This window comes from Gambusia affinis, linkage group LG06 (assembly GCF_019740435.1).
Source record: "Gambusia affinis linkage group LG06, SWU_Gaff_1.0, whole genome shotgun sequence".
Lineage (NCBI taxonomy): Eukaryota > Metazoa > Chordata > Actinopteri > Cyprinodontiformes > Poeciliidae > Gambusia > Gambusia affinis.
In genome coordinates this window covers 11,633,596-11,647,542 of record NC_057873.1, presented here as the reverse complement: position 1 = coordinate 11,647,542, position 13,947 = coordinate 11,633,596, and the positions used below count along the sequence as shown (strand labels likewise).

General features: G+C 35.0%; 2 protein-coding genes across 2 annotated transcripts; one reads left to right on the top strand and one right to left on the bottom strand.

Annotated features, from left to right (window-relative positions):
* Window positions 1–427: 427 nt before the first annotated feature.
* Window positions 428–5,448, top strand: LOC122832286 (T-cell surface glycoprotein CD3 epsilon chain-like). Its single transcript, XM_044118877.1, has 5 exons — window positions 428–758; window positions 1,209–1,433; window positions 1,519–1,662; window positions 1,746–1,798; window positions 4,521–5,448. The coding sequence occupies exons 1-5, from the start codon at window positions 695–697 to the stop codon at window positions 4,596–4,598; spliced, it is 564 nt and encodes a 187-aa protein (XP_043974812.1). The 5' UTR covers window positions 428–694; the 3' UTR covers window positions 4,599–5,448.
* A 1,547-nt stretch (window positions 5,449–6,995) lies between these two features.
* LOC122832285 (T-cell surface glycoprotein CD3 gamma chain-like) lies at window positions 6,996–13,428 on the bottom strand. Its single transcript, XM_044118875.1, has 7 exons — window positions 13,317–13,428; window positions 12,924–12,985; window positions 10,967–10,993; window positions 10,671–10,847; window positions 10,365–10,508; window positions 8,993–9,048; window positions 6,996–7,978 (listed from the first exon to the last, which is right to left on the bottom strand). Exons 2-7 carry the CDS (start codon window positions 12,958–12,960, stop codon window positions 7,925–7,927), a joined length of 495 nt encoding a protein of 164 aa, XP_043974810.1. The 5' UTR covers window positions 12,961–12,985; window positions 13,317–13,428; the 3' UTR covers window positions 6,996–7,924.
* Between the last annotated feature and the right edge of the window lie 519 nt (window positions 13,429–13,947).

The window sequence follows — 13,947 nt, the reverse complement described above, 5'->3', positions numbered from 1 at the left end:
TGCATTTTAGGTAGAGGGTTTGAAGTCAGCTGCTTAGTGGGTGAGATGTGTCCCTAAACAGTGTGCTTTTCTAGAGTGAGGTTGATAAAATGAAGAAAAAAAAAATATGTCAATATTTTAACTTTGAAAAATCTCCTGGCCGAACATGATTTCCAGATAAACATAATGCAGCAGACTTGAGGTGTAGCAACAAGTAAACAACCAGATGACTCAAACAAATGGGAGCAAATGAAATTAAATAAATAGAAGGCACACTTAAGAACAGGAAGAGAACATTTAACAACACAAGATTTTAACGTAAAGGGATTCCTTATATTCATATGTTTATGACATAAGTCATAAACATATTAATAAAACTAATAAACTCATAAACTAAGCAATTGTTTTACAGGGAATGGACAACAACAAAACACGAGTTTTACTCTGCACACGGTACTGCATGTAGACTTTGTTTTAGGGTTTGTGAACTCATCTTGAAAAAAAAAGGAAACACTTCCTGTGTGCATGAGTGTGTATGTGTGAGAGTGGATCTTCACTAGAGACAGTGTCAGGAAGACAACCATCAGCTCCATTTTGAATCGTTCTGGCTTTCTGAAAAGACAGTTTGATGTAAAGCATATCTTTTTAGAGAGTTTTACAGATTTGACCTAAACCTAAAAAAACATTCAGAATCAGACAATAAGGATTATTTAGGATGGCTGCTCAGGCTGTGTTCGTTGTCATCTTCATGTTTGCGACCTCCGTGAAGGCTGAAACTGGTAAATATGGCACAATATTACCTGATGTTGCTTTACACTGTAGAGTTGGATCAATTCAGTCTCTTTCGACTGAAGACTAAAGCAGATATTGTTTCCAGACATGGTATTTGTTAGTATCAACTCCATTTCCTATGTTAATGTTTCTTGACTGCTTACAATCTTGTTCTTTCTTATTATTTATCGACAGATTCTGATAATACTTTTTTTCAGTTATAAGGTGTTGATTGGAACACTTTTGAGTACAGTTCTATAAAATGATCATTGTGCGCTTTAAAGAAACTGAGAAAAAATCTGACATGCATAAACATTTATATGAGAGCCTATAACAGCTGTGAGAGCTTTCTGGTTCTGTGTGATAAGTACTAAGAGGTTGAAAACTTTGGTTTATTATAAGGTTTTAAACTATAACATATGCAAAAAAGTAACTTTATAACTGTACAACTGTTAAAGGAGGAGCAACATTCTGGAGAGAGGACGTCACACTAACCTGTCCTGAAAGTCATGGCATGACCTGGTACAATGAAAAATCAACTCAAGAAACGTCACCACTTGCAGTAAATCAACCAAATGAATTTAAATTTAGATATGAACGCCCAGTCCAATACAGATGTCAACACAAGAACAATGACCAGGACCCTAAAACAATGAATTATCATTTCTATATCAAAGGAAAAGGTAAGTAAAAACATCTTTAAATTTTTTGCCACCTGTGTTAATTACAGGACTAACTCATGTGCCATTGTTGTAATTTCCCCATCAGCCTGTAAGAACTGCTTTGAACTGGGTCCAATGTTCTTTCTGACTTTCATTGTTGTGAATGTAATTGGGACCGCTGTTCTGATGATGATTGTCTATAAGTGCTCCAAGAAGAAAAACTCAGATGGACAAACCTCCTCTATTAAACGTAAGGCTGTACTGCATGTCCCTTGATTAAAGTGGAGTGGAAAGTTTAAAAATCATTGCATTGTTTCTCTTTATGTCCTCTAGTGACTCCAAGACCTGGGCCCCGGGCTCCACATGGTGCATCTACTGAGTATGAGGTAAGTATTGTCAAAAACTTTTCAAGACAGACTGACTGTCTCTTTAATAATTACTTATTACATTACAGAAATTTTATTATTGCGCTTCACTATAAGTCATATATGCAGTGATTTTTTTTATTATGCTCAAATTAAAAAATCATACCCAAATAAGATGATTCAAAGCACGCCATTACCATTATTTGAGAGTAGGTTACTTGACTTATGACAAAGACAACTTGATATAAAATGTTACAGATGTAGGTAAGTTCAACCAAACAAATCTACTTAAATCAGAATGTACATTTGGCTTTGAACTACCTCCTTTATACAAGTGTTTATTTAATTAATAATATCAAGTATCTCATTGGATTTTATCATCCATTGGATTTAGAGAGTTTATTTCAAGCTCACTAGTTAACAAAAAAAAATTTTGTGTTAAATTTAAGCTGGGCAAACAATTGAGAATGGCAAATTTAAAAGAAATATAAGTAATGCTGGAGAGAGTGTTTTTTTCAACTCTGCTTGGGGCCCAAACACAGTTCTGTTTTGGGTCCCACAAACTCTTGGGCCAGTCTTACTGTCCAGTATCAGCATCATTATCAGTATCATTGTAAGATTTATCCCTTGCTCACCCAAATAATTCAAAATGTATCTAATGTATTGCATGGGCTTCAGTTCTAACATCAGAACACTTTATTTGATTTAACTCATCACAACTGGATTATCTGTTAAATACACACAACTACAACTTTTCAAATGCCCTGTGTGTGTTTTTGGACACACACAGGGCATTTGACGTGGTCAGCTGCTTGGTGGAACAGAAGAAACTCAACAATTACAATCTGTCTGCAAAACATTTAGTACTTCTTTTCTATCGATATGGGGTAGAATACTATCTCTGTGACTCTGTCTAGTGTCACAGAGATGTAAATAAAACAGTGGCAACGTATTTTACAATAACTAGAAAACAGAAGTCTGTCCCTCCCATCTATGTAGACCAGGGGTCTCAAACTCAGGTCCTCGAAGGCCGCAATCCTGCAGTTTTTAGATGTGCCACAAGTACAAAACACTGGAATGAAATGGCTTAATTACCTCCACCTTGTGTAGACCAGTTCTCCAGAGCCTTAATTATTCTATTCAGGTGTGGCGCAGCAGAGGCACATCTAAAAGTTGCAGGACTGCGGCCCCCGAGGCCTGGAGTTTGAGACCCCTGATGCAGACCATTGTCAAAGGATAGTTACAACTTGTTTTGGATCCAACATTTATGTTCAAAAGTCATTTTGATGCATTTTTTTATTCTTTAAAATACAGTTTGTTTTTAGGCGCATTTGAAATACACAGAATTATGACACTGCAAAAATGTATTTGGAAGCCGTTTCTTAGATTAATTACTTAGGGTGTAACGATGCCTAAAACTCATGAGATGAGGCATGAACAGATTTTACAAGAACGAAACGGAAATAAATTTTTATATTACTTTAACGACAACTTCCAAGATCAAATTTTGCTTTAAAAAGGCCTATAATCTTCTCTTTTAGATTGTGCCTCAAATTTAACCATGTGACTTTTCATTTTCTGATTTGTTTTCTTCTCTTCAGACCTCAGGACAGTTCTCGCACTATGCATGGTCTGCTATATGAGATTTCCCAGTTGTTATTGACAGAGTGGAGTGTGATTGTTACATAGCTTAACGTACCATTAGACATTTATCCATCGTTTGTTATGGTGATGCTTTCTGCCTCTTTTTGCACCTAAACAACTTGGAATACTAACACATTATCCGTGTCTTGGTTGTCATTCTGTTGCATTTATGATTCCAACTGGAAATCCAACATGCAGCCATACAAATGATTTAAATGTAGTTTGAGTATCTTCTATTCCACCTTCTTCATGCAAAGCCATAGTGACTGTAACTGGCAAGCGCTTACGAGATGGAATTTACCTCAACGAGAAATATTGTGAGATCTTGTTACTCTAATTAATTACTGTATTTTGTGTTGCTCTGAACCAAATGAGATAACAATAAAACCTCTAAAATCCCTGTACGACCAAGCCGTAAAAGTGATAGATAAAAGCCAGATATAAAACTTGATCAATTTAGTTGTGTATTCTAATGGGAGGCTTGTTTTTATAATTGTGAATATTACTGCTCCACCACTGAAACCCAAGTGTCTTTCAGCCTTTGCACAGAAAACCTTCTAAATCAAAGGTATTTAAGAACTGAATAAACTCCCAGAAAGTCTAAAACTCTCTGCTGACCTGAGGATTTTTCTCATGTTAGGAAAATGCTATTAGAAAACCAGCAGTGCCAGAACTGAAAATGAAAACTGTAATTACACAATTTAGTACTGTTTTTATTGTGATAATTTTACAACTTGGTCAGTGATTGTAAATAGGGTGTGTGTGGTTATTAAATGTATGTCGTATTATGTTAGACTGATATTAACTTTCATGCTCAGAGATTATAGATAGAAGCTGTTTTAAGCTAAACCTGGTGCACAGAACCATTGCCGTCCTGCGCTATTCCATTTGATTAAATTCTTGCTAAGCGCAGAATAAGGGGCTAGTTTATGGGGGAATTTTTATGCCATAATTTGAGAGCACACATTTTAGCATCTTTCATTAATAATTTTTTGTTTGTTTTTATTTTGCATATTGTCTCTGTCAGATTAATAAATTTAATTTGAAAGTCACTGTGATCCAACCATGTTACAAAATGTTTTCTGTTTGTTTTTTACAGACACTCAACCCTAACACTCGATCACAGGACACCTACTCTACTGTTGTGAACAGTGGTTTGGTGAACAGGACTGGATAAAGACATCTCCTCTACAATTATAAAACTCCTTACATACATCCTCACATATTTTCATTTTGCTTTATTGCAAATCCCAAATTCATCAAAGGTGTAGCTTCATACCGAATAGAGGAAATGTGCAGTCCTTGTACATTATGCCAGGTTGAAGTTATTTTATGATTTCAAAACACATGCAACCTTAAAACATTAAAACAAAACAATAAACATTGTTGACAGTTGACACAAACCATTTTGTTCTACTTGTCTATTAAAACAGTTTAAACAGCATAAGTGAAATAATAATTTATGGGAGATGTGTTAAAAACAAAGTTAATATGTTATATAGGAATGATTTTAAAAAGTACAGCTTTATTTTTATGTATCTGGGGTTTCTATAGGTTATGTTTTATTCATTTACGTCCAGTTTATTTACATGGCACAACTCATGTCTCAAGAAAATTTTAAAAAACAGCTTAAGGTAAATGTGAAATATGTTTCAAACTATCAAAGACAGAAAGTTTATATATGTAAACCTTAGAAAGCACAAAGGTGGACTGGTTTAAGTTTTTACAACTAATTACAACTTTCAGTTTTACCAATTAAGGGCATCTTGCCACTCTATATTATATGTATTATGCTTTGAATATTCAAACTTTTTATTAGATTCAATAAATATCAAACTTGTATGATCAAACTCAAACAGTTATTTGCTTTATTGCTTTTCTAACTGTATTTGTGCTTTTACTGATGTTTATATTGTACAAGCAGCACGTTTTGTCAGCCGTTTTACTTCATTCTCTTTTCTTCTTTTTGTTTTTATATTTTTCTCTGTATTAAGTGTCTCTAATTGAAATAAACATGGTTAAACATCTTCTCATTTTTCTTTCTGTGTATGGTTAGAAATGATACCGCGATGGCTCAACAGATAAACCGTGTGATTCATGAGGCAGTTTCAAATCCGCATGTCATATCCGCAGTACACCACCTAAAGAACACAATCACCACTAGTGTCTCGTTGTCTCCCTTCATGTCTCATGTAAGACAGACGTGATGGAAACATTCAACAAGTCTCTGAATATTTCACATTATAAGAGATAGGATGGAAAGGTTGTGTCACATAATGTTTCTGCTTTCTGTTTGTTCTTCCCAGCAGTGACAGAGAGCAGTTAGACTAAATGGAAATGAAAGCATGAAATGTGATGCAATAGTTCTCTGAAATGTAGATTTTTATTGATCACACTTATTGTAAAGCAGCTCATGTTGTATCGCTTTGTGGAAACACTCCACCTCTTGCTGCTCAGTTATCTTCATTTACATCTGCTGTTTTTTGTGTGACAGTGTAGAAATCTAAATGATGGTTTCTTCTATGACACTGTGTCAAGTCAAACCGCTCCCACACACAGACCTACATCTGCTCATCTGCTTGTGTGACAGAACATCCGTGCACCAGTGTAGATACTCGTGTTCAAAGTATATGTGCGCTGTATCATTAAAGTGTGTGTGTGTGTGTGTGGGGAGGGAGTGTGGGCGTGGGTGTGTGCATGCTTTTAGGTAGAAGTTGATTTAGTATGAGTGCGTGTGGGGGATGATTAGGGTTTGGTTTACTCAGCCCAGCTGTATGAAGCAGTCTCTCACTTTCGGTTAAATTTAAAGAAAAAAAAAGACGCATTTGTTACCAGGCTGGAAGCTAAGATACTTTATTTTATCCTCCTCAAAGACTCTGGTTTCCTCCTACCAGATTACTGAACTAACCCTATAATAATGTTAATTTGTTGGTAAAGTCCTCTCTTCAGTTTCCTGTCCTTGTTGCAGTAGTACAGTCTGCTTATTAACATTTACTATTGTTTTTCCATTAATACATGTTCTATGTCTCCCTTATTTCTCTAAATGTAAACCCAAAACCTAAACAAGGCTTTCTGATCAGATGCCATTTATATTTTTTCATAAAATGTTTTTGCGGTTCTAGTAACCTTTATTCATTAGTAGTTAAACAGGAAGAAGGGGAAGACATGTAATAAATAGCCCAGGGCCAGGATTCAAACTATTGAAAACTATGTTGAGGATTGTAACCTAATGTATATAGTGCACCTGCTCTAGCACTGAACCATGTGTCTTAAAGCCGTAGTAATTCCCTAATTGTTTTGTGATCATGGTGTCTTAAAAATGGAAACAACTTTAAAACACACTGGACAAGGATGGAAAGCATTTAGAAGTTTGAAAAATTCAATTAGCATTGATTTGAACATCACGCCAATAAGAGTCTTTATTGGTTGAGTGCAAAAGCGTTCAAAAGGAAAGATCGGTCGTGACTCACCCCTTTTCCCCCTTTGATCAAAGTTAGAAGAAAATGATTATAAATTAGAAGAATCTCCATGAGAACACAGTGAACATTTCAGAAAAACAACACTAAAATGCTCATAGTTTGAAAAACTGTGGTTTAATACACTATATATGTAGACAAAAGCAATAACAATTTGCTGTTTGTTTCTTAAATACAATGAAGAAATATCCTGATTGAGGGTGGGGTTGGGAAGCAGACAGATCAGGGATAAAGTTTTTTTGGGGAAAAAAACAAGCTTTCACAATTTTAAAGAACATTTTCCAACCATCATACAAGAACTGGATGATTTCAACCCATCAGTAAACCTTCCACGACATGACAAACCACTTTACTTTCTAGCTGGTGGAGACATATCAAAATACACTTGTAGGAAAGACCTCAGGATAAGAGACTCAGCAAGACTGAATACAAATACACATTTTTTTTTTTTTTTTGTAAAAAATATTTTGAAAAACATCCATAATTTTCCTTCCACAATCCTGTATTATTTTTGTTGATCTTTCATGAGGAAACAAAAATGCGAAAAAGACAAAAACATGCAATAAAACCAGAATAGATAATGTAACATAAATGAGCCTGTTTAAAACTTGCAGTCTAATAATCAACAACTGAAGTATAAGCAATAATAGTACACTTTATTTGACCAGCGACAAATATTTACTTAATTTCAAATGTTCCAATTTACCAACTTTCCACCTTTGAAACATGAACGTAACTTAAGAAGCTTTTCATCAGTTACAAAAATCAACATGGAATTAAATATTTTCCATTGGCTGACATACTGAGTTCATCCAAAGGGTCAGAAAGAGACCCATGTTCAAAGCATCATAAATGACAAATAGAAATTGTTTTCAAAGACAATGCTAAACACAGCAAATTACATCAGTTGAGGACAGAACAGGTTGTACACATATCACACCGTCCTGATGGAGACTCAGGAAGCAGGGCCGGTTGTTTCCTCCGGTAGAAGTTTGCTTGCAGTCGAGAGTAAGCATGGACCTCCGTTCTACTTTTTGTTGAGTACATCATATTCATCTTTTCCTCTCCTGTACGTCAGTGGCTGAAACAGTAATGGCCACAGTGAATTTGGGGACAGTGAGATCAATGATAGGCTGATAATTACAGTGTTTTTTTTCATGTGCTTTGGGGCATTTCTCTAATCAGAAGTGCAGTTCTCATAGCTGTTAGCTCAACCTCTACAGCATTTAGTATTTGTGCTCATCACAGAAGCAGTCTGTCGTTCATTCAAAGAAATTGCATATTAATGCACATCCATCAATTGTCTCCATACACTTCTCTACTGATTTTGCACTTTCTCATTGTTATCTCTGTCAAAGCCAACTATACTCCCCTATAACTGGCAGCTTGGACCAGCTCCTCTGGAGAAATCTCAGGCCAGCAGGGAATCAAGGTCCCTCCAGCATGTCCCGGGTCTTCTTAGCTCGTCCCAGTGGGATGTACCTTAAACACTTCATCATCACAGAGACAATGTGGAGGCATCGATGCCAAAGTCTGCTCTCAAAGAGGAGGAGCAGCAGTTCCCATCACCCCATCTTTAAAGGAGAGCACAGACGCCCTGCGGAGGAACTCATTAGGGCCGATTGTATCTGCAATCTCATTGTTTCTGTTACTACCTATTATGCTGTAAAAATGTGAAGCATCAATTCAGTGTCTTTTACTCAGTTAACAAAATACAGTAACACTAGATTTCAGATGGATATGCAAATAAGCTCTGGCGCTGAATTGAGCATTTCAGGTATTGTTACCAGGATCAAATAGTTTTGTATTGGAAAACAAAATGCGAGTTGTCATAATATTAACATTTGCCAGTCTTGTTCAGAAACATGGTGTCTGACTTTTCATTTTATGGATAATGATACTTTCATTGACACAAATACTTACTTTTCAGGAATGCATTGATTGACCATTTTGAGTAAGTGAAAAACATTTGCAGGTTATCAACCAGGTCTTGCATTTTGCACTAATTGTTTTGAGAAATGCACCAAAAGCACCTGAAAAAAAAAACAGTAAAAAAAACAAAATGCTTTTGATAGCTGTTAATTAATTAGCTCACCTGGTAGCTGGGGTCACTGGGTGCTTCATTATGAATCAGATTTTGTTTGTCAGACCCTGAGGAGGGAAATTATAATGATGATGAAACATGACAAAGAAGCTATAATTTGATTAAACTTAAAGTCCTAATGCAAGCAGGCAGGCTGATTTCAACAGACACTTAACTTTGTTTTATTGTGTTAATGTGATGTGCAACAGTCAGATTTTTTCCCCCTAGAGCTTTCTTCAGAATTAGGTGTGTCGTCAACAAAGTAAAGAGAGTTTGAAGCTTTTGTGATTCTTAAAGAGCAATTCAAATAAACTTTTTATTTCGATTTTCCTGATTCTGATGTACTGAGGAAAAATTGTGAATGTAACAAACATATTAGATTCTGTGACATATTATTGTAGGTCGGCCATATAATATGAGTTTCATGATTCTGTGGGGTGGGTGCCGATTAACTGTAACCTTAAACTATTTGACTTCTGCTAACCTTACATAAATGGTGGTGTTCTATTTCTATGTGGCTGTTATGGCAATTAACTATTTTAAATGTCTTTTGTTTTCAGTCAAAAGAGTTTTGTGTTCACAAAGGTAAGCAAAAAAGAAAGTTTCTGATTAGCCCAATAGTCACAACTGCAAGTCCTGAAAGAGGCATATCAAATTAATGTCTGTTACATGAAAATGTGCTAAAATCAGAATTTATTGACTAGAGGACAAAATGCCAGAAGAAGAGAAAAACTTGTTCTCTTCATGTTTTTATATGACTTGAAGCTTTTTCAGTCTTATTGTGATATAGTAATACGTTTGTGGCTCATTCTCTGCAAACAGGTGTAAATGACATGTACAGGTGACCCAGAGCACCTGCTCATCATCCAACATCGGCCTGCAAGCTCATGTTGGAATGAGCCTGCAATGGCTGTTATGTTGGTATTTAACGTAACAGCTCACTTTCTTTTAGAAACTATTGGGGGGTTTTTTGTGTAAATTTGACCATTTTCAGAATTTAGAAGAAAAAAAAACCTCAACCACCACAACTCAGCCTCTTGATTATCCCAACATGCTACCAAATTCTTCACGTACCATTTTGTGTTGTCTGCATTAGAAACTTATTTTCATATTAAGCCATACAAAGGGGTTAATCTTGGTTTATCACTCTCATCAGAGTTTAAATCTAGTACCACTGAAGAATGCTTTTTCTCAATGACAGTTCCATTAAGAATTAATAGAACTGTTTAAACCTTGCACAAGTAAGTTTTACTAGTTGTATGTAGAGGAAATGTCCCTCAGAGAAAAACAAGACAGAGAAAACAAACTGGATCAGTATCTTGTTTCAGTAAAGTGTGTATGGTACAACAAATGGAAAATAAAAGATAGACAGGTAGACTTTTACTTTTCTTGGTGGGTTTAACTTGACCAGTCCGAGCTTGAGAAGCAATGAGATAGACAGCTACTCCAACCACAACAGTAGCCACAATGTCTCCTACTGCCAGGCCCACAATAGAGGGGGCGTCAAGCTCTACACAGTTGTCGCACGCTGAAATTAAGCAAAGTAATCTCTTAAACAGTGGTATCTTCACTGATTTTCCAAGCAAAATAAAATGTAAATTACATATGTATATAAAATTGCACATTCTTATCTATAAAACCACTTTCATCCCACAAAACCTTTGGGAGAAACACTTTAGGTAGAACTTACTACGAAATTTTACGTAGATTTTTGAGCCACTATAACAAGAGTATTCTCCAGATTCATCATCACGGTATTCCAATTTCAGCACTGTCCCATTCTTGCCATTTCCTTGAACTTGACCCTTATCACCACAAGACAGCTCGATTCCATCTGCAATCTCCTGAACATTTATCTCTTTATCTGCTGTTTAAAAAAGAAACTTTCAGTTAAACACAGTTAGTCAATCAGTATTTATAAAAATGTTTTTAGATGCGCATGATTTTAAAATAATTTTGTATTTTTTTGCATAACTGTGTTCTTACCTCCTTTAGCCTTATCAAAGCTAATTGCTGAAAGAAAAAGATGAAAAGAAACATAAATAAATATTGAATGAACCTGACCAATTATATTTCACAATGAGAATGAAAAACTCAACAAGAATGTAAAGCTCCACCAAAAATAAAAACTCAATCTGGTCTTTCTTTTGGTCCTGTATTTTAAATATTTTAGGCAATGAAGAGAAAGTTGTAATAAAGACCTTGCTGTTATATGTGCCAGAAATAGTTCTAAACTAAACTAAGCAAAAACTTCAAGGTATACAAACTGTACATGTGTGTCAAGTGCTTTTAACATACATTCCACTAGAGCTCAACTAATGGTATTAAAAAAGAAATGACCACCACAAACTAATCTGACTCAGATATTTATCAGACAAATACTCAAGCAAACTGTAACTGTAAATAAGTCTGTTTACATAATTAAAATTTGCAGCCAGTTAGAGAATACACAAAAAAGCGATTTTCTGATCAGACAATAGTTATTGTGCACAAGAATTTAAAAAAAAAACATATAAATATTTTTTACAACAATTATCTACTAAATTTCTTAAACATGTAAAACAAGCCAAAACAGTGACACAAGACCAAAAACATTGATTTTTTTTGTTGTTTTTGTTAGTGCGACCACTTTTTTGGGTAGTCCTACAAAATTTCCTTTTTCTACTACAGCAGAAGTATGGTAGTGGCAGTATTATGGTGTGAGGAATTTTTTTACAGGACTTGAAAAATTGCTAGCAATTCTAGATTAATTAATTGTATAGATAAGAGAAGTATTCCTGAGTGTTCCAGAGACTCTAAATTTTGCAGCCTCTGGGGAGACCCAGAGGCTGCAAAGGCCCCTTTCTCACCTCCTAAAATTTTCTGTGTAGTTCCCAAATGACCAATACATATTTATTCGGCAAGCAGAGGCAGTTCATGTAGGTAGATGAGAATTTTGTTATTATTATTAAAGCCAGGTTTGTACTGATGAACTGAAATCTTCTGAAGATGGAAAATATTAGGTACATCAAAAATGTTTCTAATGTTAAAACATGTGATTTGACTAAATTTAATATAACTGAACACATAATTTTGTGGCAGCAGCCTGCCAGCAGGGAAAATTACTCAGAACTACTTTAATTTGGTCAGGATTTTTAGGGTCAACTGTCTATAACTGGGATCAGGACTACAATCAATAAAAAGTCCTCCTAACTATTTTTTTATAATAAAAATTATATGTGAGAGTTGAGTATTTTTATGGACATTTTTTCACACTTGTAAGACAGTACTTAGCTACAGAGTCTGTAATGAAGTACACAGGTATATGAAATTGATTGGCTGATCTAGGGTACAAAAGGGAAGAAATTATCAAAATGGCATATTTTTGATTTTGCTATCAGAGTTAATAAAGAAGCAAGCTGATCCACAATTCTTTCCACACACCATTCCTGTTGTTTATTTGAGTAATACAATTTTTTTAAACTTTATCAAATGTGATAACTATTTATCAAGTGATCTGAGTCTGAAAGTATTACTTATTAAATGCATTGAGTTTGCATATAGAGCCACTATAATTATGACAAATTCAAGACTTACTTCTTCTGAATTAGAGTGGTGACTATTATAATTAATATTAAGTACATAAAAGTATACATGCAGAACAAGACAACATAACATAGAGCTTTGTATACATAGTTTTCTCTTCCTTTGAGAGATATCTGCCTCGTTTTCTATAATAACAAACGTTTTGATTGAGGAAGAAATATTTTATGGCTTTCACAATTTTGAGCTTAGCTGTGTGGTCTAAAGTGCCTTACTGATTTCAGACGATCAGAAAGAAAATACTTCGAGACAGATTGTAATAAAAGACTGTGATAAATTGTGGTCAGAACTTCCTACTCTAATAAGCAATGTTAGATGTTACTTTGGTTCATTAAGAGCATAAACAGTAAGAAAAACATACCTGCCAGAAGAGAAAGAAGCACCAGCTGATATTTCATTGTGTTGTACCTGCTGGTTGCTTTTCTAAAGACAGAAGGAAACAGAGGCATCAGCAAGCACATTTCAGAAACCCGGAAGGCTGCCATTTTCTCACTCTTGTCGACCATTTTATTTTGCTAAACTTAACGACTAACAGAAGATAAACATCTTATTGCTGCTGTCATCAGATTAATATTTCAATTGATCCACAGTTCCAGGCCTTACTTTGCTTTAGAATTAGCTGGGTTTAGACAAAGATAAATTAATAGAAGTAATAAATCAACACACTTTTGGTGTTTTAACAAAAGTACTCAAAACATGAGATGAATGTAAAATGTTGCGTAATTCTGACAAAAATTTAAACAAAAATACTAACCTTAATCTAACAAAGTTCTGGGACTCTGCTGAAGGATTTAGTTTCTGCCTGAAGTCAGAACGTTTCCAGTCTGCCTGTTTGAGAGGGAGAAGGAAGTCACTGTGATTGGTTTGTCAGCTTCATCAGGCTTTGTTGATTTTATCAGAAACACTCCATCATGTCTGCATGCATTTAACATCAAAATCAGCACATGAAACACTAGAAAAGGTTTTGTGGCAAATAATATTGGCACTGTTTAGCAGATTCTTTTGGCTGTTGCTGTTTATTTGAATAAAATCAACAGCAAAAATCATTAAGGTATTGCTAATTCATTCAGAAATAAATTAGAGAGATTTTCATGAGGCATAATAAAACTAAGTCTTGCAAGCACTTGTTTTATCCTCCACACTTATAATTATATATTTTTTTAACAATCTGATAAAGTAAAAAAAGATACTAACTTGCTAATTGCAGTACAGTGACTTGGTGCAATAAGTCTCTACATCTGGCGAAACAGAGAATCTAACACAGTCATGCAGTTTATATGAATATTTCAAATCCCCTGTTTATTGGGAATGTTTCCCTCATCAATGACAGTCTGCCTTCCCTGTTCAACACAGGAGTTCTAGCAGACACATAGAGAGCAAATGCA

Coding starts and splice junctions, on each gene's coding strand:
- LOC122832286 (XM_044118877.1), top strand. CDS start 695: ATGGCTGCTCAGGCTGTGTTCGTTGTCATCTTCATGTTTGCGACCTCC. Junction 1,434..1,518: donor TTTCTATATCAAAGGAAAAG/GTAAGTAAAAAC, acceptor TTTCCCCATCAG/CCTGTAAGAACTGCTTTGAA. Junction 1,799..4,520: donor GTGCATCTACTGAGTATGAG/GTAAGTATTGTC, acceptor TGTTTTTTACAG/ACACTCAACCCTAACACTCG.
- LOC122832285 (XM_044118875.1), bottom strand. CDS start 12,960: ATGAAATATCAGCTGGTGCTTCTTTCTCTTCTGGCAG. Junction 10,848..10,966: donor CTTTGATAAGGCTAAAGGAG/GTAAGAACACAG, acceptor TTTTTTAAACAG/CAGATAAAGAGATAAATGTT. Junction 7,979..8,992: donor CCAGTGACCCCAGCTACCAG/GTGAGCTAATTA, acceptor TTACTGTTTCAG/CCACTGACGTACAGGAGAGG.